Below are 24,377 nucleotides of genomic sequence, written 5' to 3' on the forward strand. Positions count from 1 at the left end.
ACCTCCTTGAAACTATTGCACGCCTTAAGAAAACCACTACAGGGAGAGATTGAATACAAATAAAAATAAAAAATAAAATGTAATAAATTTTAAATAAATCAATTCATTGTGAAGTTGACCATGGTACATTTTAACTATTCATATTCATTTTTTTGTGATGTTTTTAATACAAGAATTGTGATGATGAAATGATTTTTATGAAATTTGAATACAAATGTCCACAGATTTTTATTTCTGTATGATTGAAATAAAAAAAATTTAGTCGGTATTGGGACCAAACCCTTGGCAATAGCGTTACTAGCGCGGCGCTGTAACAACTGACCTAATCAGTCATACTACTAGGTTCGACATTTCTGCTTGAAGTAAATTATTCAATTTTTGTTTTGGTTCTGATTAGTGACTTGAGGCTCTGACTAATGACTTGGGGTTCTAACTAGTGACTTGAGATTCTGACTAGTGACTTGAGGTTCTGACTAGTGACAAGGTTTTGACTAGTGACTTGAGGTTTTGACTAGTGACTTGAGGTTTTGTCTAGTAACTTGAGGTTCTGACTAGTGACTTGAGGTTCTGACTAGTGACTTGAGGTTCTGACTAGTGACTTGAGGTTTTGACTAGTGACTTGAGGTTCTGATTAGTGACTTGAGCTTCTGACTAGTGACAAGGTTTTGACTAGTGATTTGAGGTTTTGACTAGTAACTTGAGGTTCTGACTAGTGACTTGAGGTTCTGACTAGTGACTTGAGGTTTTGACTAGTGACTTGAGGTTGATTAGTGACTTGAGGTTCTGACTAGTGACAAGGTTTTGACTAGTGACTTGAGGTTTTGACTAGTAACTTGAGGTTCTGATTAGTGACTTGAGGTTCTGACTAGTGACAAGGTTTTGACTAGTGACTTGAGGTTCTGACTAGTGACTTTAGGTTCTGACTAGTGACTTGAGGTTCTGACTAGTGACGAGGTTTTGACCAGTGACTTACGTTTTTGACTAGTGACTTGAGGTTTTGACTAGTAACTTGAGGTTCTGACTAGTGACTTGAGGTTCTGACTAGTGACGAGGTTTTGACCAGTGACTTACGTTTTTGACTAGTGACTTGAGGTTTTGACTAGTGACTTGAGGTTTTGACTAGTGACTTGAGGTTCTGACTAGTGACTTGAGGTTTTGACTAGTGACTTGAGGTTTTGACTAGTAACTTGAGGTTCTGACTAGTGACTTGAGGTTCTGACTAGTAACTTGAGGTTCTGACTAGTAACTTGAGGTTCTGACTAGTGACTTGAGGTTCTGACTAGTGACTTGAGGTTCTGACTAGTGACTTGAGGTTCTGACCATGTTTTTACTATAAAGAAAGTGTGAAATAAAAGTTAAAATAAAAACAAAAATCCTACAAAAACATTTTGTTCTTGGCCTGAACTGTACTCTAGTAACTCTACGATATACTGATCGATAACAAATACAGTTGTAAAGAGTAGATGTAACTAGAAGAATTAGAAATCTGGGTAAACAAAAACTTAGCAAAAATAAATATGTAATATATAAAGCAGAATGTAAGGCGTATGTATGTATGTAAGATGTATAATTTATATCCCGCATAGAAATCAAAATCGTTTGACCAATCTTGATAAAACGTGGTATAAATGTACCTTAGATTATGGCGGGCCCTAAAAATAGACAAAAAAATACCTGATTGTAACTCTATTAAAAAACTAGACCTTTTAACAAATCGGGTAAACACATTTTCACAGTATTTTATATTTGATATAAATATGTCGGCTGAACAGGTAAACATAGATCTAAATCCAAACCAGTAGATCAGTAATACCAAAACTAAGGCCCGCAGGCCGTGGGTCATATCCGGTTAGTAGAATTAAAAAACACAAATACACTAAAGCAAACACAACATTTGTTATAGTAAAAAAATGGATAGATGTGCTATAGTCTTTTTATTGCTCACCTGGTAATCTCATTCAAATGTATTTCCGTAAAGTATACAATTACAAATAATTGACAATCAACTTCAAGTGTTTTACCAAGCCTCACACCTTGCAACAAACCGTCTGCTACATTCCCTCATGTGGCCTTCTGATAAAACGGTGAGATCTGTTGGCCCCCTTCAATTGTAACGACTAGGGTTCATCTCGTAGAACACTTTTTCATCAGACTGAGGAGCCCTAGTTTGGAGAGACACTCCAGTCCAATCGCAGGTTAAGGTGGCTTTGGTGGTAGAGGAGCCAGCCATTTTTCGTTTGGCACGCTTTTCTTCCAGAGCTGAGGCCCATGTTTTCTTCCAGAGCTGAGGCCCATGTTTTCTTCCAGAGCTGAGGCCCATGTTTTCTTCCAGAGCTGAGGCCCATGTTTTCTTCCAGAGCTGAGGCCCATGTTTTCTTCCAGCGCTGAGGCCCATGTTTTCTTCCAGAGCTGAGGCCCATGTTTTCTTCCAGAGCTGAGGCCCATGTTTTCTTCCAGAGCTGAGGCCCATGTTTTCTTCCAGAGCTGAGGCCCATGTTTTCTTCCAGAGCTGAGGCCCATGTTTTCTTCCAGAGCTGAGGCCCATGTTCACTGTTTTGAGGTCCCGTTTGATTACATCCACATAACGGAGGTGGAGCGACCAGTTTTTCTTGAGTCAGATGAGAGTTGCCCTTAAAGAATGACTTTCGGAATGCGATTGTCCTCCCTCTGGCGAACATGACCAAGCCAGCGCAGTCAATGTTGTCTTAGGAGTGCGAAGATACTGGGAAGACCCGTTCTCGCATGGATCTCAGAGTAGCACAGTCTCTCTTGCCATGGGATCTCAGAGTAGCACAGTCTCTCTTGCCATGGGATCTCAGAATAGCAGAGTCTCTCTTGCCATGGGATCTCAGAGTAGCACAGTCTCTCTTGCCATGGGATCTCAGAATAGCACAGTCTCTCTTGCCATGGGATCTCAGAATAGCACAGTCTCTCTTGCCATGGGATCTCAGAATAGCACAGTCTCTCTTGCCATGGGATCTCAGAGTAGCACAGTCTCTCTTGCCATGGGATCTCAGAATAGCACAGTCTCTCTTGCCATGGGATCTCAGAATAGCACAGTCTCTCTTGCCATGGGATCTCAGAGTAGCACAGTCTCTCTTGCCATGGGATCTCAGAATAGCACAGTCTCTCTTGCCATGGGATCTCAGAATAGCACAGTCTCTCTTGCCATGTGATTTTCAAGATCCTTCTGAGGCAGCGCAAGAGTTTGGCTTTTTTTTTCTTGCTTTGCATAAAGTAGTCCACGAGTCCCTTGCTTAGTGTAGCCTGCTCAGAAATCATGCCTTATGGACCTCTATTTTGGTCACTGTTGTCAGCTTCTGATTTTCCCAAACTCTTGGTCTAAGTCTAGCGAAGGTCGATGCAGCCTTCACTATGCATTTTTTTATCTCCTCTTCTAGAGACAGGTCATCTTGACTTGTGGATCCAAGATAGCAGAATTCAATGACCGCATGCAGCTTATTATCGTCAATGAGGAAGGAGGGTGGTGCTGTAGCAGCTGGTCCCATTTCATTTGAGCGAGATGAAAGCCTGGGCATTGTTTATGGCCGGAACGATGTCGCCCACACACCAGAGATCAGGCATTCAACAAAAATCAAAATGTCATCATCTTTAAACAAATTTCGAAGTTTTATAAACTTGATATAGGTTTCAGGAATTTAAATCTAAGTCTGGCCATCTGGACACCTATGTAGCCCACTAAAATAACGCTCACTCGTATGTGGTCCAGCCTTTTTCATCCTGATTTATGCTTTTCCCTGGCTGTACTCACCGGAAAGTTCAGTTACATTTACGGCTCTCGAAGAAAGGTTTAGTTACACATACCACTGACGGTTCTCAAAGAACGCTTATTTATATTATATATTTATAGGAAACACTGACAGTTCTCAAAGGAAGATTTAGTTACACGTACACCTGACGGTTCTCAAAAGAAGGTTTAGAGGCGTTTTCTAAAACTTTCTATCAATGGGGAAACTTCCAAATGAAGAATAACACATGATTGCTATTGACATTTGTTTGTCAAAGGAATTAGATAGAAGAATAAAACATAATCTACTTACAGAAAAAAAAGAGGGGGGGGGATAGCTACCTAGAATGAATTTAAAAAAAAATGAGAATCACTGACTGGCAAGCTTTGGTTGGCGGGTGGGCAGCTTTTTTTTTTACCACCCTAAGGAATACAAAGACATTGGAAAGAGAGGGAGACGGGAAGCCAACAATCTCACAGTTTGTAATCTTAGCGCCCTGGTTATAAAAGTTGAGGGGAAACGTGATCGCTTTTAATTATTTCAAGATAGAAACATCCGTTGTGAGTGTCTATATGTGTGTGTGTAAGTGTGTGTAGAGGGTGAAAAAGGGGGGGGGGCGAAATGTGTGTGTGTGGGGGGGGGGGGAGATTATGAAACTAACACTCCCGTCAGTTCAAATAACACAATCTCTAAACAGACAAAAATGATTTCAACTCGTTTCATAAGTTTGATACTGTTGATATTTTTTGAAGAAGAGTTTACACCAATTCGTAATGGGGTGGGGGGGTCGCTGTTCCTGCCCCTGCCGTTTCGTCAATGTGGGCCCGAAGCTGATGCATCTAAAGATGCGGAGTCGCAGCAGCAAGCCAGTAGAACACATTTTGTGTGTGTGTGTGTTGGTGTAGTTGGTTTTTTTTATTCAGAAAGTCAACGAACGCAGGAAGTAAATTGACTTAACAGCTTGACTTAATAGCTTGACTTAACAGCTTGACTTAATAGCTTGACTTAGCAGCTTGACTTAACAGCTTGACTGAACAGCTTGACTTAGCAGCTTGACTTAACAGCTTGACTTAACAGCTTGACTTAACAGTTAACAGCTTGACTTAACAGCTTGACTTAACAGCTTGACTTAACAGTTAACAGCTTGACTTAACAGCTTGACTTAACAGTTAACAGCTTGACTTAACAGCTTGACTTAACAGTTAACAGCTTGACTTAACAGCTTGACTTAACAGTTAACAGCTTGACTTAACAGTTAACAGCTTGACTTAACAGCTTGACATAACAGTTAACAGCTTGACTTAACAGCTTGACTTAGCAGCTTGACTTAGCAGCTTGACTTAACAGCTTGAATTAACAACTCGACGTAGGAAGCTTTATGGTTTTTATATACCCTTTGAATAGAATTCTTTAGTTTGGTGTACTACTGAGGGAGGTGTACTACTGAGGGAGGTGTACTACTGAGGGAGGTGTACTACTGAGGGAGGTGTACTACTGAGGGAGGTGTACTACTGAGGGAGGTAGACACGAAATGTCTAGTGCAAGATCTCTGAAAGACACTTGGAGTGATCAGCTCATTGAGGGCATTCCTTCATTTCAGATGCACTACTGAGAAAGTGAGGTCCCCCTGTTCTTGTACAGTGAATCAGTGTTAGGTGCGAAGCAAAAACTGCGGGAAGAATCGTGTCTTGTTTTTGCGTAGAGCTATTTGATCAGGATTACTCTGAATTCGCTTCAGTTTGTCGCCGAGTATACCCGCTAGTACAGCATTGCCAGTAGTAGGGTAGGGAGAGTTTGGCGACAAATCCAGAACAAGCTTCTATGTCAGCGGTTCTCAACCTTTTAAGCTCTGTGACCCCTCTTTACAATCCCACACTCTGCCGCGACCACCCCTCCCCCCCCCCCCCCCCGGCTCAGACACACAGCAATAGAAGAATAGACAAAACTATTCATTTTTTTCGATGGTCTCTGGCGACCCCTGGCAAATCGTTAATCGACCCCCAAGAGGGTCGCGACCACAGGCTGAGAACCCCTGTTCTATGTCCACCTAATGTTTCGTAGCTGCTGAGACGCTTGCAGAGCTGACCTTCGGGTACATCAAAGTACAACAGGAAACTAATTTAAGAGGAAAGATTGCGAACTGTATAAATAAAAAAACATATTGGCATTTTTTTTTTAACAAAAACAAAGTCAGAACGCTAGTGCAAATAAAGTTTTGTTTTAACCCATTCCCTTCACTCGAATTTTTTATTTCCTTCATCTTGCAGTTTTGAGTCGATAATGTCATTTAAAATTTAAAAGAAAAAAAAAGCATTTCTTTTTATTGCTATATGCCGGATCTCCGAGTCTCATTGATTTTAAAGAGTCGATTTGCTTGTTGAATATTCGAGCAATAGAAGACGTCCTTCACCTTTATTTCCAGTCATTAAAATTTTCGAGATTCCGACATGACGAGAAAGCCAGCTAAAAAAAAAAATAAATCTCGATTTCATAATTTCATTTTGTTCTGAAGGCTTCAAATGTGAATGTGTTTTCTTAGCCATGTGAACAGATTTCGTGGTCGCCTTTTGAATGGTTATTTTGATATTGTTTGATCATTGTCAAGTATTCGTATGAATCATGAGCCCTCCACCATGGAGCGGCATGCTAATCATAAGATTATAACAAAACAATATTAACGACCCTGTTGTGCGCCGCTATCAAACGCGAGCCACGCATTGTAATCCATTAATATCATTCTAACAACGATCGACTGCTTTAACAAAGCAGCTTGGACCCAGATATACCGACATCAATATGTCTGCTGATTTTAATCGGGCCTGGCTTTGGACTATGCTGCCGGGGAGGGGAGGGGCATTGAACACAACAATTAACGCCCTCGTGGCGTAGGTCTACACGAAGAACGTAAAAAAAAAAGAGGGTGGGGGGAGTAGGGTAAGCTTTTAAGATTTATTGCTCTATTAAGACGCGTAAAACGGTTTAAAATGATGAGATCAATACGTGATTGGTCCGATCGGCGTGTAAACAAAAATAGATACGGGAGAGAGGAATAAAGGGAAGCGGAGATCTCGCGAGAGACTCGTGTCCATGTACGAACCCAATGAAATATGCTTTATGCATGCATGGGAATCTTTAGTTGAAATCAGCTTGGTGGCTTTGAGATTAGACTTGCTAGAAAAGATCTATTCACTTTTTTATGTGCTTATTTTTATTCATCGGCAAATTCTGGAACTTGGACACGGATCTCGAAAACGGCTCTAAACATTTTTCTAGAAATTTGACAGTTTATGTCTATCTTGAGAAAGAAATTCACTAATTGGCCACACAATGAAAATTCTGGTTTGACCGTTATAATTTTTTTAAAACATATAATTATCTTAAAATTAAATTTGGTCTATTTTGAACACGTTCCAGTGGGAAATCCCGCACTTACCTTAAATGCTTCCTTGTATTCAGTAAGGAGTTGAATCAACCAATAAACATACATGAACATTTGTACGCAACGTCTTGTGTAGAAAGTAGTTAAACTGTAATAGAAGAACCTGTGTATAATGTAACCACATAGAATACAATCATATAGAAAAAAAAAAACAGAATATAACCACATAGAATACAACCACATAGGAAAAACACCCACATAGAATATAACCACAAAGAAAACAACCACGCTGCATATAACCACATAGGAAACAACCACACAGAATATAACCACAAAGAATAAAATTACATAGGAAACAACCACATAGAATTTAACTACAAAGAATATAACCATATAGAAAACAACCACGCTGCATATAGCCATATAGGAAACAACCACACAGAATATAACCACAAAGAATATAATCACATAGAATACATGTACACTTGTACACCCATAGAATACAAAAGATATAGGGGCGCTCATTGTTAAGCTTCAGTTTGATTTATTCTTCGTTTCATTGACCAGGAAATAGTCTTATATTTAGAGATATTTATATTGCTACGTAAGCAGCTACCCTCGTGTAACAGGGCAAATTCATATATTCTTTCAGGTCACTACCCTCATCCATTCAGCGGCCTGCTGAGTCCTGTCGACCTGGTCAACGCCGGTAGCCAGAAACGAAAGCGTCGCCACCGGACAATCTTTACAGAAGAGCAGTTGGAAAGGCTGGAGGACACCTTCCAGAAGACCCACTACCCGGACGTCATGATGAGAGAGGAGCTGGCCAATAAGGTGGACCTTAAAGAGGAGAGGGTCGAGGTCAGTCTAACATAATAAGCCTTTTAACGTATTATTCTGCACCACTTTAGTTGCTAGCCAAAACTGAAAGTCCCAGACTTTAGTTGAGACTGGCCTCCTAGCGCGGGATTTGAGGAGGCACCCCTACAGTTAAATCTATACAGAAAATGGTTCGTTATTCAAGCTACTCAACACCAATATATTCTCTTTGAATTTGACACCCGCTTCACTCACCAGCTATATAGGCCTTCGATAATGGAAGAAATCTTTATTATAGACTGCAGCCCTAACAGTTCAAATCAACAAAGCTGAAAGTTTTTAAGTTCTCAACGGTTTAAATGTCGATATTTGAGATTATCTTTTAAGTTGCTAAGCTGCGATGACCGTGGGAAGCCATTAAGATAATGCGTTAATCGGGACTTGATATCTCCATTTCCCACCACATAAATCACAGTAAGAACCCACAGCGGAAACTGGAGCCGGTCGAAAAAAAAAAGGTAAAGATAAAAAGATTTTTTTGAAAAAAAAAAGACAAGCAACGTCCGCAAGTGTCAAGTGTCGGACTGTGCCAACTAAACGGTTCACCGTAACTTCGCACCAAGCGTTCCGGAGAAATGAAGTTATCTGTCGCGGTGAGACCCGGGACCTGCATGTCGCGGTTATGACACACACAGAAACGCACACACATTCTAAGACTCACTCACACCCTAGCATTAGCTCACACATCTATACTGCATACTCACCCCCTTTTCGGTTTATACACACACACACATTCAAAACTAGATCAAGTTCCCACGATTTAGGTGAAGATTCTTGATATTTATGAACTTTTTTTTTCCAAGCATTGTGTGGATGTGTGTGCGCGTGTCTGTGTGTGTTCATTGACATTGGTGTGTTTTATGGTCTGCCATTTTACAATTCTGGTGACTGGTATTAAAATATTATCATCACTTGTAGTTCGTTGAACGTTATCTAAACCTAGGGTGTTGAATTGTGTGTGTGTGTGTGTGTGCGCGCATGTATGTGATGAGAAGGGCTTGAATATCATATTCAGAGCGTTCCTGTTGAAACAATGATGGGTGATTTCTCTGTAGGGCGTTAGGGTGCTGGAGAGATTTCAGCGCCCCATAGAGTCGTAAAATGTATTAGGTTGCAGATAGGAGAACAAGATAATGATGTTTTGTGAGTCTTCAAACTCAAAGGGCTTGGAACACGCCTCAAACAGAAACATATTCTAGTGTTTTAATCCGCAACCCGACGCTTCGAAATAAACTTGGCGCCATTCTATTTTAAAGCTGTGGTGTATCATATTTTTGTAAAGTCGTTACATCACGTTATAGAGAAGGGGGGGGGGGTCATTGCATCTCTCAAATACGAGCTTCAGATTTACAGCAATCCCTTTTTGAGCTTCGATAGTGGAGGATTTGAACTAGACCTTTCGGTAAGATCTTTATATTTACAAATGACACCCTTTAGGTGGTCGAGAGGGTCTAGCCGGACTGTTTGATATTAACTTTGTATTCACGTAGAAACCCCCCCCCCCCTTTTGAGCATTGAGAGATAGGAATCAAACACAAACACGTCTGGTACGCGCTGAATATCTACAGACACCCCCCCCCCTTTTTTTTCTGAAAACCGTAGTCAGTCTACCACTTATTACCATTTAACTTATTGAACACTTTTTAACATTTAACTACATACACAACATATGCTTATTTTAGTCTGGACTTAAGTGCTCTTTGTTTTTCTCTTTGTGTCCCAAAGAAATGTTTAGAACAACAAGACTCGGGGGGGGGGGGGCGTTACAAATCTAATCTCCAAAGATTTCAAATTTCTCACATCGTAAAACAAAATGAAACCGAAAAATAAAATAAATAAATAAATTTGAATTTACGAAACAATCCAAAAACAATGTAAGACTTTTTGAAAGAAATGATCTCGCTTCTAATATGGACAGAAAATGAAATGATTGACATCGATGTAGTATCTGTGGGTCTAGTTCATGAACAATTCGGCTACTCCAAACACGCCTAGTCTGGAAGCGTTTTTACAACGTCACCTTTTTATTTTAAGATAAAGAAGAGGACGGTCCGCTTTGTACTAGAGAAAACTTCCAATTAGAAGTATAGTAAATGGCCAATTAGTACTAAAATGTCCAATTAGTACTAGAGAAAACGTCCAATTAACACTAGAGAAGATGTCAAAATTTGTACTTAAAGAAATGACCAATTATTACTAGATGTCCCGAGAAAATGTCCAACTAGTATAAGAGAAAATGTCAAATTGGTACCAGAGAAAAAGTCGAATTAGCTCTAGAGAAAATGTCGCATTAGTACTAGAGAAAACATAAAATTAGTACTAGAGAAAATGTCCAATTAGTACTAGAGAAAATGTCCAATTGGTACTAGAGAAAATGTCCAATTGGTACTAGAGAAAATGTCCAATTGGTACTAGAGAAAATGTCCAACTAGTACTAGAGAAAATGTCCACGGATAGTTCTTGTTTTACTGTGTGAGTTCATGTGTGTTTGATTATCAAAATGTTTACATTTTGAGCTAAATCTTCCACACGCTAGTCAGTACATTTTTCCCAACACGCTAGTTTTTAGCATTAGCGTGTTCGCTATTCTACACCATCGTTTTTGAGAGCAGAACCCTCAGGTCTTTATGACCTGCGATTGTCGACAAAGAACTGAGATTTCTACCATACCCCCCTATTTATCCCCATTTTTCAAACCCATTTAGTAAAAAGGTTATTGAGTAGGTCTTTTTATTTTTCGGTCTCAGAAAGGTTTCAAATAAAACATACAATAGTTAAGGACTTCACATCATGTCGTGGTCATCACTAGAAGAGCCAAGGCTTAGCCTCTGTTTTTTAATACAAGGATAATTACTCAGCACACGCAAGAATCGTGTACCTGCGACAGTGAGAGAGGTGAAACAGGGGCAAGGATGGCAGGCGCGAGAGAAGAGAGTCGGTGAACGCTGTCGGTGTTTCGTATATATTTGATTGGACGTCTGTTTCGCGTGGTTTGCGCTTTGGACCGTCGGCACAGCCACAAGGATCCCCTTCGTCGTTATCTCTTTGTCTTCCTGTGTAAACCTTGAACCGGTCACCAGTGTGGGGACACCGTGTGGTCACCGAGGGTCATTGTGTGGTCAATGTGTGGTCACCGAGGGTCATTGTGTGGCCATCGTGTAGTCACCGAGGGTCTTTGAGTGGCCATCGTGTGGTCAATGTGTGGTCACCGAGGGTCATTGTGTGGCCATCGTGTGATCAACGTGTGGTCACCTTGGGTCATTGTGTGGTCATCTTTGTGTGGTCACCAAAGGTCATTGTGTCGCATCCCACACTCCAGAAAGTGGACAAAGTAAATAAAAATAAACTTATCTTTTAAAAGACTTCCTACTTTCTACAGAGAAACGGGAGTTGAGCTTAGATATTCGTGTCAACTAATCGAAACGCAAACCCTGTTTCTAATAGACGGCCCCAACACACTCCCTTTCCAATCAAACCAAACAAATATCATTATGAAAACATTACAACTTCACTAATAGCTTAAACATCAGTTGTATCACTAATATCATTTAATATCTCTAATACATGTATAATAATAGCCAGGGCCGGATTTAATGGAGTGCAGGCGGGGCTACATCCACTGGGCCTTCGCAAGATAGGGCAATCCACAATATAGATTTTAAAAATATCCGAATGTCGACGGGTCAGAAACTTTAAAAAAAAACACGATTCGAACCCGCGACCCATGTTTGGAAACCATGCGCTTTATCAATCAGCCAACGCACCTCCAATACTCAAAGCCTCTCTTATCTCCAAGCGCCTCTACCGACACTCCTATTCTCTCCTGTCAACCCTCGCCTCTCTCTCTTCCCGCCTCTCTCGCCAGTCTTAGCTTCCTCTTTATCCCTAACCCGCATACTCCCTAAGTCTCAAGTTTTTCTACGCCTCACTCCTTTCTCTCCCATACGCCTCATCACCCCCCCCCCCCCAGACACACACCTCGCTAGCTACTACCTAACGAAGAAGCCATTTCATGCACACGTGGAAAAAAGAGAGAGAGGGGAAAAAAAGCATACAAGTATGTCACTAGATGGACAGTGAACACGGACCATGGGCTTCAACGGTAGCAGCAGTGCTCATCAATATTTCAACCCCATCCACTAAGAGGCTCCACTCGGGGGCCCATAAAACATCCATCTCATTCCAAGCTCACCAAGTGTAGCGCCCCAGCGCTACTTTTTTGTTTTTTATGTAGCAGAGCCCTAACGTTAGAAGTAGATTTCTTATTTTTCTTTCTGGGGAGGGGGGGGGGGCAAAAAAAAAAATCAAGAGAAGATAAAGATGGAGGTGGGGGGAAAAACACCTCTTTGAAGGCCGGATCCTACACTAGGGCGCCCCGCGAGCTGATGGTTTCGATAAAGTCAGAATGAACACGGGGCGGTTGCGGCCGTTGAACGCACACGCGCGCGCAACTACACAAGAATGAAAGGGGGATTATACAGGAAAAAACGATTAAAGACGCACTTGAGTGAATCGGTGCCAACTAGGGGCATACGCCGCTGAACCGCAGAGAGTTATCGCTCAAAGAAATCGGCAAGATGATCACAAAGTGAACTGATACATAACAAAATAATACAAACAAAATGGCGCCTGATCTCCGTGCTCCCTTCCTCGGGGCCTGCCTCCCCCCCCCCCCCAGGCACACACACACACACACACGTCCATTTCCCATCTTGAACATCGCAAGCTAATTTATCACTGAACTGTTCTGGTTAGGAGAGGTGGAAATAGAATATACAATGTTTCCATTGACATAATAGTAACCGTGTTTTCTCTTGTGTGTCTATGTGTGTGTGTGTGGGTTGAAAAAAAAAAGGGAGGGGGAATATTATAAGACTCACTCTATATATTTTATGGTTACTTCTAAGACTCATGGGTTTATAGGTCTTCAGTGAATGGAAGTCAATAAAACTAGACCCTGGAAGTCTTGGGGCTCAAATCTAACGCCTCTTTTAAATATACTATAAGAACTGAATCGAAGGACGTGAGGTCCATTCCATCAATATAAATACGTCTCTCAGTGACTCTCTCTCTCACACACACTCTCTCTCTCTCTCTGTCTCTTTTTTGTCCCATCTCTCTCATTCTCTTTCTCTCTCACTCTTCTTCTCTCTCTTTCTCTTCTTCTTCTTCTTTCTTTCTCTCTGTCTCTTTTTTGTCCCATATCTCTCATTATCTCTCTCTCTCTGTGTGAGTAGTAAAATGTCATAAGTTCGCTCCTGCAATTTTGTACATCTGCTGCTGACGTATTTTCATAGCCTGCTTGCATAAAAGCGTGTAATCCCCATTGAATAAATAATGTCCAGCTTCTGTGGTGTCCTCCCAGCCAGATGTTCCAATATCAGATGGGAGTCTTCTGGATCCAATAAGAAATATACATACAAGTCATCAATAAGCCTTGGTACATTCAACTGCCCACTATACATACAAGTCATCAATAAGCCTTGGTACATTCAACTGCCCACTATATACATACAAGTCATCAATAAGCCTTGGTACATTCAACTGCCCACTATACATACAAGTCATCAATAAGCCTTGGTACATTCAACTGCCCACTATACATACAAGTCATCAATAAGCCTTGGTACATTCAACTGCCCACTATACATACAAGTCATCAATAAGCCTTGGTACATTCAACTGCCCACTATACATACAAGTCATCAATAAGCCTTGGTACATTCAACTGCCCACTATGTAGAAGATATTAGCACAAAGAACCAAGTGTCCCGGCTACATGTTCACAAATACTAACGCACATAAGAATTTAAAGTTTTTTTGTTTTTTTTTCATGTCCAATAATAAGGTAGCAAGGAGTGGAAACGAAGCAGGACGCTTTGGCGCAGATGCTTTGGCGCAGCCGTTTTGGCGCTATGATCGTTTTGGCGCAAAATGTTTTAGCTAAATTATATAGGTTCATTTTATTATGTCTTTAGAAAGAATTTTTGTATGTGTGTTTGTGTTCAAACGTAATTTTTTTTTATATCATGCACAATTGTTAACTTTGTCTATTATATTTGGGACTTAAGATTGTAGTGCAATCTTTGCTATGTCACTGACAATATAATGTGTGTGGGGGTCCTAATATTGCCCAAAAACAAAATGGAAAGAAATGATGAATTTTTTATATGCCATTTTTTTTGTTTACAAGAAAACTATTTAAAAAAAACAAAGAAAAAAACAACAACAATTGATGAGTTTAGTTCTATGCGTTTAGCACACCATTAATTTATGGGGTGGAGGGGGTGGGGGAGCACGTCATGGTCTCAGGTAGGAATCTGACCTTTCATAGTGTTATGGGTAGACTTGTAGCACCAAACTGCTGGTAGACAACTAAACCGCTCTAGGCGTATTATATCGTCACTTCTAAAACTTGGAAAAAACAAACTCGATTCACTTCTTTGTGAACAATTAAAACTTTCATGACAATGTCGACAAAATCAACTTGAGATCAAATCAATGTAGTAAACTTGTATTAATACAAAATAATTTTCTGAACAAAGTCTAACTCACTACAAAAACACGTCTTTTCACTCTGGCCTGGAGTCGGCTGTTCTACCTTAGACCACTGACGACAATGCCGCCTATCTTGCATCATTCCCACTGCATCGCTAACCTCTTCCCACCGTCATCATAGAAACACACACACACATACTCCATAGTTTCATAAATTGTATGTTTTACTTGTTTCGGGTGCTCTCTGGGAATTAGGATAGGACAATAATTACATCCTAGCTCAAACCTCCCACAGGATGGCGACGGGCAGGGTTCAAACCTGAGACCATCGAGATGATGTCCCTGGAACATAAGACACAACCATGTAGCCATCCGTGGTTCGCAATACGCGTTCATGAATAGCCAAAATTATTGAATTTTTATTTTGGGGGGCTGGGGGAGAATTTATACTATATATACTAGAGCAGCGGTTCTCAACCTTTTAAGCTCGGCGACCCCTTTTTACAATCCTCCACTCTGCGGCGACCCCACCCAAACAGCAATAGAAGAGTAGACAAAAACAATCCAAATTTTTGATGGTCTTAGGCGACCCCTGGCAAATCGTCAATCGACCCCCAAAGGGTTCGCGACCCAAAGGTTGAGAACCCCTGTACTAGAGTGAAAGAAACAGTGTTTATTGTAAAAAAAAATTGTTTTATAAATCAACATAATAACCTCTCAGGCAAACGAGCCGCGTCAAAACGGCTCACGCCAAAATCGTTGTGACAAAAATACGGCTGCGCCAAAACGTCATATACCCGACTGGAAAGAACTAGAAACTGACCGTAGCATAGTCATAGACATAAATAAATATAGACTGGCCGATAAAAGAGTTTTATGAAACGAAAATTTGTGACTTGCAATTTTGTGTACTTTATTATACAGCATTTATAAGCAGTATAGTTTTGTTTTATCTCTAAGACTGAAGATCATGCAACTTTTCAGAATTCGGAAATCCGACAACAATAGATATACATGTTTTCAAGCTACATGAAGTTATTTCCTTTTTCCAGTTTATATTTATGTATGTCTATGAGCATAGTTTATTTCTTTCTTTGACTTTTGCAATGCGCATAAAACACTACACTGGAGATGTTCATAGAATAAGGTCATATCTATAAATAGCAGGTTTTGTGGTGTATCTGGTGTCAAGAAAACGAAGCTATTGATGAATTAATAACTTTTTAAAACGTAATAATACTTGTGCATTTTTAGCACTGTATTATAAAATTACCAATATGATGTGTAAATGAAGAACAGAAAACTGTAATTCAACTTTGGTAAGAAAATCTCCAATATCATTCTTTCTGTTTGTCTCTATTTCTTTCAGAGTTCTATTGACATGCAGATTATTTCATTGGTATCAAATATTATTTCCTTCTTTTTTTCAAATTGTATTTTTTATCTTAAAATAAAGGTGAGGGATTCAAACGGAAATGCTTGGCCCAGTTCGAGTCTACAAATTCAAAAAATAGTAAACAGGAATCGAAGTAATTTCTACGATATCTGGAATCAGCGAGGTGGAGGAAAAGTGAACTCTACTCTTTCCCTTTGACCTTTCCCAATTGAAGGTCATCCCTATAACTTTGTACGATATACACCCAAGTCAAGTCCATTATACTTAAAGTAATAACTGAGGACGTGTCCTCCTATAAGGAAAATTTTCTAATTTGCTATTTATGTTTTAATTGAGCGTGTAGCGGATTACACAGAAAAAAAAATATTGCGTGATCTGAGTTGGTCCGTTTTTTGATGTCGGTTGCACCCACAGGGCTTTTAACAGAAATTACAACACATAAACTTTAATACGTAGCGCGGGGTCTTTAGAAGAAATGCTTTAATTACTTGTAGGCGACATTGTCGGGAGTTGTTAATTTTTTTTGGTGGGGGGGGGGGGGAGCAAGTTTGGCGTCTATTGCGGGTGGGGAGCAAGTGGGGTGGGTGACAGTGAAAGAGGTGATTGAGATGGTTGATAGTAAGGTAAGTGTGTGGTTGTGTGTGGTTGTGAGTGCTTGTGTGTTTCGTAAGCTATGGTGCAATGAAAGAAATAATAGGAATGACTGGAGGAAGACGTAGGCTATCAGGAGTAGACTATGACTGGTAGATGTATCATCACTTAATCTGCAAAGCTTAAGAATGACTTTTAGCCACGCACCAACGACTTCGCAAGCCCGCCATGTCTCTTCCTTAATGCCTAAACCTGGTCCAGATCTAGATCTATATTTAAGTTTAGGAAATGTTCCGCTTCAATGACGTCCCCTTAATAAGTTTCATGACGAAGCAGAAGTCGGTGCTTACATACAGGGGAAAACAAAAGTCGGTGCTTACATACAGGGGAAAGCAGAAGTCGGTGCTTACATACAGAGGAAAGCAAAAGTCGGTGCTTACATACAGGGGAAAACAAAAGTCGGTGCTTACATACAGGGGAAAACAAAAGTCGGTGCTTACATACAGGGGAAAACAAAAGTCGGTGCTTACATACAGGGGAAAACAAAAGTCGGTGCTTACATACAGGGGAAAACAAAAGTCGGTGCTTACATACAGAGGAAAGCAAAAGTCGGTGCTTACATACAGGGGAAAACAAAAGTCGGTGCTTACATACAGAGGAAAGCAAAAGTCGGTGCTTACATACAGGGGAAAACAAAAGTCGGTGCTTACATACAGAGGAAAGCAAAAGTCGGTGCTTACATACAGGGGAAAACAAAAGTCGGTGCTTACATACAGGGGAAAACAAAAGTCGGTGCTTACATACAGGGGAAAACAAAAGTCGGTGCTTACATACAGGGGAAAACAAAAGTCGGTGCTTACATACAGAGGAAAGCAAAAGTCGGTGCTTACATACAGGGGAAAACAAAAGTCGGTGCTTACATACAGAGGAAAGCAAAAGTCGGTGCTTACATACAGGGGAAAACAAAAGTCGGTGCTTACATACAGAGGAAAGCAAAAGTCGGTGCTTACATACAGGGGAAAACAAAAGTCGGTGCTTACATACAGGGGAAAACAAAAGTCGGTGCTTACATACAGGGGAAAACAAAAGTCGGTGCTTACATACAGGGGAAAACAAAAGTCGGTGCTTACATACAGAGGAAAGCAAAAGTCGGTGCTTACATACAGGGGAAAACAAAAGTCGGTGCTTACATACAGAGGAAAGCAAAAGTCGGTGCTTACATACAGGGGAAAACAAAAGTCGGTGCTTACATACAGAGGAAAGCAAAAGTCGGTGCTTACATACAGAGGAAAGCAAAAGTCGGTGCTTACATACAGGGGAAAACAAAAGTCGGTGCTTACATACAGGGGAAAACAAAAGTCGGTGCTTACATACAGAGGAAAGCAAAAGTCGGTGCTTACATACAGGGGAAAACAAAAGTCGGTGCTTACATACAGAGGAAAGCAAAAGTCGGTGCTTACATACAGGGGAAAACAAAAGTCGGTGCTTACATACAGGGGAAAGCAGAAGTCGGTGCTTACATACAGGGGAAAACAAAAGTCGGTGCTTACATACAGGGAAAAGCAAAAGTCGGTGCTTACATACAGAGGAAAACAAAAGTCGGTGCTTACATACAGAGGAAAGCAAAAGTCGGTGCTTACATACAGAGGAAAGCAAAAGTCGGTGCTTACATACAGAGGAAAGCAAAAGTCGGTGCTTACATACAGGGGAAAGCAGAAGTCGGTGCTTACATACAGGGGAAAACAAAAGTCGGTGCTTACATACAGGGGAAAGCAAAAGAGACAGTTCCAATGGAATATAAAACTGTAACGCGCTTGTCAAAATATGGGACCGAAGTAAAACCAAACAAAAAATAATTTAAAGTACATCTCTCACTGAGCCATTTAGCATGCATAGTATTAAGTTAATTAATTAATGTATATATATATCTATTTCATACACCGCTAACACAAGAAGTAAGAGTATGTCATAGCTAGAGCAATACGGTAACACTAAGTCAAGATGGGCTAACGACAACAACAAAAAAAAAAAGTGGTTGACGTGAATTTTAAGATAAACTGTTATATATTTTTAGCGGCCCCCGAAAGGGGAATAGACGCTATTAGGTTTGTGTGGTCTGTCTGTCCGTCCGTCCGTCCGTTTAGCTCTCTTAAACTGGAAAAGATAGTGAATATCCGACATCATAATATTTTAGACCATTCTAAGTTCTGATGCTACGGCTACTTTTTTCTTTTCTGAAAGAGAAAAAAATAATTTTTAAAATCAATTATGCCAGCAGTTTTTTTTAATAATAATACACCATTTTTACAACTATTCACTATTAATAGTAACAAACACTGGAGGATCTTTAGTAAGGGAGACGATTGTATACCATATTTTTAACATATTTATGCAAACAGTTTCAGATTTTTTTTTGTCAATAAATTTATTTTTTTACAATGTATTGTATTGCTAAGTTATATAAGTTCTATCACACTATTTACTAATTTACAAAAAAATGTTTACTTTTATTTTTATAGAGAAAAAATCTATTTAGTTTGCATATATAGTTTTTCATATTATTACGTAAATTGTGTAAGCGAGGTACATAGGCTAAAAACTGAACTGAAGGAAGAGGAAATTTTGAACATTTATTTTACGAAAATGTTTTTTTTTCATCAGGCTTTGAATAAGAGATTGACAATTTACAGAACAATTAGATCAATTAGATACTCATTATAAGACATCAGTTAGGCCAGGTTCACATTGAACTTCTTCACTTTCACCTATTCCTAGGTCTGCTGGACCGTTGGGGCACCACATAAGATCTATCAACCTTCTTTCTCCATTCTTCTTTGTCATTTTTTGAAGATAAAGATATCCTCAAACTGGCATACATTGTTTAAAGATAAAGATATTATCAAATACTCAAGATCCCTTTGAGTAATTCTGAGAACAAGAAAAATCATTTGACTAAATGTTTGTTTGTGTGTGAATGTTTTGTGTCAGTGTGAATCTTTGTGTGTGTGTGTGATTGTGTGTGTGATTGTTTGTGTGTTTCTCTCTTTTACTAAGATGTTGTCATCGTGTTCTATCTCATTCTGTTCTGCCAGTTGACATCAGATCTTTCTGCTTCTGACACATGCTCGCCAAATGTTACGAATCAGCGTCAAATCTTTGTTCAAAGCCCATAATCATTTCTTTGCATTCAAAATGTCTAGCCCCAGAGGCGCATCACATCAACTCCAGAAGACACGCTGTATGACGCCGATCTCTTCGGCACAGACCATGTATGGGTCGTTTTAACAATCAGAAGGGATCTAGCAAGGGATGTCATTGTACCTCATTCTTGGTTCAACCTAATCATCTCCCCTTTTTTCTCTCTATTGAATCCTTCCAAACATAACTTCCTGTGTCAAAACGAGTCGGATATTTATAAAAACTGAGAACATCACAAAGGATCAATGCAGACGAATTTATTTTCAGGCATTTTGTTTTTAACATTCCTAAGAGGACATCCGTGCGCTGAGCAGTGTTTCACCCCGGCCATACTAGACAAAGTTCACATTAGTTTTTAAATAAGTCCGATCGTTAACTATCCATAGTCTCTTAAACACTGAAGCGTGAAAGTCCTTAAGGGAAGTAATCGGAACTCTTTCATACTCAAGATTAGAAAGAGACAGCCCTTAAGCTAGTAAATTCAATTCATAAAACTAATAATAAAAAAAGTTTAAAGACCAGAACAAAATAAATTTACCCACGGTATAAACTGACCCATAATGCACGTTTAGTGGCGGGGGTTGATCTGGACGTTCATTATCCTCGGTCTGGGGCTCCCGCCTGATTGGTTCCGGCGACGCGCAGAATCGTTTTTGGTGTTTTCTTTACTTCCGCCTGATTTGCAATCTCCTCCTGACGTCTGCGGTTATTTAGCAGGCATTAGAAGACTAAAGAGTCGACAAAAAGTAGGGGGTGGGGGATGCAACACCCACTTGTCAAGAATAACTAAAGCAGAGTGATGTCCCTTGAAACCGTCGGGTAGGCCATTGGACATCAAGCGGTGACGAGGACGGTCGAATGAGTAGTCAAAATGTTGCGCCCCCCATTCAGCCTCTCCCTATTTAACCTCCCTCCCCTCTCTGACCTCCTCCCCTTCGAGAAGCTTGGATAAACAGTGAGGAAGTGAATCAAACCTTTATTAAGCAGCAGCCCCCCCCCCACCCTAGCCGTCACTCGCTACCCATTCAAATTCCAGCCGCGGCTTACAGCCTGATCCTGTATCGATTTCACGACCGCAGAGGGGAGGGGGGGGGGTTCAAAGTGGATCTCAGACTCTCCAGCTCTTCAACCAACAGTTTTCAGTGGAGCTTCAACCAAAATAGAAAAAGCCTCGACAGTCATTGTTATTTCCTGTTATTAGGTAATCTTTTTGACAGTTCTGTTTTTTTAAAAAGTTAGATTTCGTGTTAAAATGTTAAATATGTGAGAGGACCTATATAAGAACAAAACGATTTTAAACGATTTAAAAAAAAACCCTAACATTTATATGCTTGGTCTCGATGTGAAGAAAATATAAGCTTCTACAATATCATAATAATGTAATGTCTTGTAAAGTGGTAACAAAAATATTATAGCATAAGATTAGGTTTTTATAATAGGGTTTGTTGGACTAGTCCGTTTCGTTTCTTTGATTAAAAAGTATTGGGCCGAGAGTGGCTTTTTTCCTATATATCTTTGCATTTTTCAGTGCTCTCTTTAAATTAAACTGACATTATTATGCTATAATTTTAAGTGTGCCTGATAGAGAAAACAATTCTGCACAAAAAATACGGGTAGTTGTGATCAAACCCGATAGAGGCTATAAAAAGAAAAGACCTGAAACTAGCGCGTAAAACTACACCTTTACAGTACTTTATTTGATGAGTATTTTACCCAAGATCTGTGTTGTTTTTTTTAGGACTAGCTTATTTCAAGTACCCGGCATTTTCCGATACACAATTTCATACACAAAATAATTGTTGAAAAAAAATGTAGTGATTTTAAACTTTAAATGATTACTTAAAAAGGTGTTACTCTAATCAATTTTGAATATTATTTTGTTATGAATGTCACTGTCTATTTTGTGTCTGTTCTAGTTTCTTAAATTTTTCTTGTGTAAAGGGGTCGTTTTTCTCCTAATGGATATACCCGATTTCTCCAAGCAGCCTTTGTAAAATATTGGTCCTAAATAATGCTATGTTCATAAGCGAAAAATCACATGGCTGCATTATGATGAATGTACGTGTTAGTTCAATATATTTTATATTACTAGGTAACTATAAATAACTGTATAAATAGACGTAAGTTTCTTTTTTTTTTCTGTTAGACAAAGTCATATGGCAAATTTTTGTTTATATCCTAATTCTAAAAAGGAATAATAATAGAATTATACAGTAAAAATAATCACTAAGTTTTTCTTTTAATAGTTTTGAAAGTCTAACTGAGTTTGTGTTTTTGCAGATGTACACAAGCTACACTATGAGTTAGTCCATCTCTTCTAATTGTTTAGAAATGAGTGTAAAAATGTAGGCTTCCATATTTTTAGCCTGAATTTAAGAAGTTACAAACTTCAAACAACTCTTCCATAAAACTTTGTATTTAAAAAATAAATTTATCCAATGCTCGAAATCCTGCTTATATACTTAGGCCCTATTTAAATCGATCCGGTATCAATGTATTAAGTAGCAATAACCCCGCAAAAAAAAATAAATGAAAGAAGATTGAAATATACAAATATTTTTGTTACGGTACGCACCGGTACGGGGTACCGGCACCTTTTTTCAATGTCGGGAAAAATGATTACTTTTCTTGTAATTCAACGTTAATTGTTAATTTATTATTAGTTGAAAGTTAGGCAATCTATCACTGAGTACCGGCACCTATTTTTTATTTTTACAAAAAAAACAAACACTTTATATACTTTCAGGCGACATGCCGTATTATTAAGTATAGAGTATAGGAAACGTATTACAGTATTATTAGATATATGTCTTATGTCTATATCTAATAATCTAATAATTAAAAAACTTTAGTCTTAATTAATATCTAGACATTTTTCTAATAAAAACTGACTATAGGCATAGCATAGGCTTGACTCGGCAATCTAGTCTCAAGATAGAATCTATACTATTACTAGATCTATTCGATTTTTATATATAGATCTAGAATAGAATTAGATTATAGATCTAAATATACTAATGGAGAGATGATATGAGGTTTTAGCTAATAGCGTTGCACAAGAAACAAAGCTGGGTTTTTCTAAACTCTAATACTTGGTATGTAATAGTAAAACAGCACCTACCTAAATAAATCGTAACTAGAAATCAAAAACCTATATTTATTGTAGTATATATAGGTCTGTGGTTGTATTTTATATAGCCTTCGTAACTTCTTCTATAGAGAAATGACTTTTGTAATTTCTTTTACTGAAAATTGGGCTATTCGCGTCTGACACATATATAATTTTTATGTTCAGCAACAAACCCTATTGCCCCGAAGTTAAAAATAAAAGTTTTCATAAAATAAATACATTTCTCCACGTTAGACTTGTGTTTGGCTGCAAGGAACCAGCCGGCCTACACGTTGGACTTGTGTTTGGCTGCAAGGGACCAGACGGCCTATACGTTGGACTTGTGTTAGGCTGCAAGGGACCAGACGGCCTATACGTTGGACTTGTGTTAGGCTGCAAGGGACCAGCCGGCCTACACGTTGGACTTGTGTTTGGCTGCAAGGGACCAGCCGGCCTACACGTTGGACTTGTGTTTGGCTGCAAGGGACCAGCCGGCCTACACGTTAGACTTGTGTTTGGGTGCAAGGGACCAGCCGGCCTACACGTTAGACTTGTGTTTGGGTGCAAGGGACCAGCCGGCCTACACGTTAGACTTGTGTTTGGGTGCAAGGGACCAGCCGGCCTACACGTTAGACTTGTGTTTGGCTGCAAGGGACCAGCCGGCCTACACGTTAGACTTGTGTTTGGGTGCAAGGGACCAGCCGGCCTACACGTTAGACTTGTGTTTGGCTGCAAGGGACCAGCCGGCCTACACGTTGGACTTGTGTTTGGCTGCAAGGGACCAGCCGGCCTACACGTTAGACTTGTGTTTGGGTGCAAGGGACCAGCCGGCCTACACGTTAGACTTGTGTTTGGGTGCAAGGGACCAGCCGGCCTACACGTTAGACTTTTGTTAGGCTGCAAGGGACCAGCCGGCCTACACGTTATAATTGTGTTTGGCTGCAAGGGACCAGCCGGCCTACACGTTGGACTTGTGTTTGGCTGCAAGGGACCAGCCGGCCTACACGTTGGACTTGTGTTTGGCTGCAAGGGACCAGCCGGCCTACTATATCAATTGCGAAATCTTATTCCTTTTTCGTGTTGACAAAAGTTATTTTAAAATTTCGCTTATTTATTTGTAGATACTAGCACTCCAATAGGCCTACATCCGACAGTTCTGTGGGTATCGAAAAGCTCAACATAGCTCTGTGAGAATCACGTGGTTGAAGTCATCGTTAGAGAGTTATTTTTCCGTTATTTTTCTTTTCTTCCTTATTATGTACGTTATGTTACTTTTTCGTATGTATAGGATGGGAACAATTCATCTTAATGATTCTGTTTTTTTGGGGGGTTTTGTTTGGGTCCTGAAATTAGCATAACAAGGCATTTGGTGATCTGAGGTATTTTGTTATTTACTTAAATCTTTCTACACAGATATTAAATGTTTTTTTTTTTTTGTATCTAATAATATTATCAAGTGTATTTGTATTGAAGCTTGAACAGGGTAGGGTCCTACACACAAACTGTGCTCCACTTGCAAACATTCACTCCTCCTTACCACATCACAACGACCATGTCTCCTTGGTTAACGTTAACTTG

General features: G+C 39.7%; 1 protein-coding gene across 1 annotated transcript in view; it reads left to right on the top strand.

The window, feature by feature from the left end:
• The window catches only part of LOC106067015 (homeobox protein goosecoid-like), a 77,205-nt gene that overhangs the window by 30,012 nt on the left and 22,816 nt on the right, over positions 1-24,377 (top strand). The window contains exon 3 of the mRNA XM_013226117.2: positions 7,781-7,989. Within this exon, the coding sequence (XP_013081571.1) occupies positions 7,781-7,989 (209 nt within the window). The remainder of the gene's footprint in view (positions 1-7,780; positions 7,990-24,377) is intronic.

Source organism: Biomphalaria glabrata, chromosome 3 (assembly GCF_947242115.1).
Source record: "Biomphalaria glabrata chromosome 3, xgBioGlab47.1, whole genome shotgun sequence".
Lineage (NCBI taxonomy): Eukaryota > Metazoa > Mollusca > Gastropoda > Planorbidae > Biomphalaria > Biomphalaria glabrata.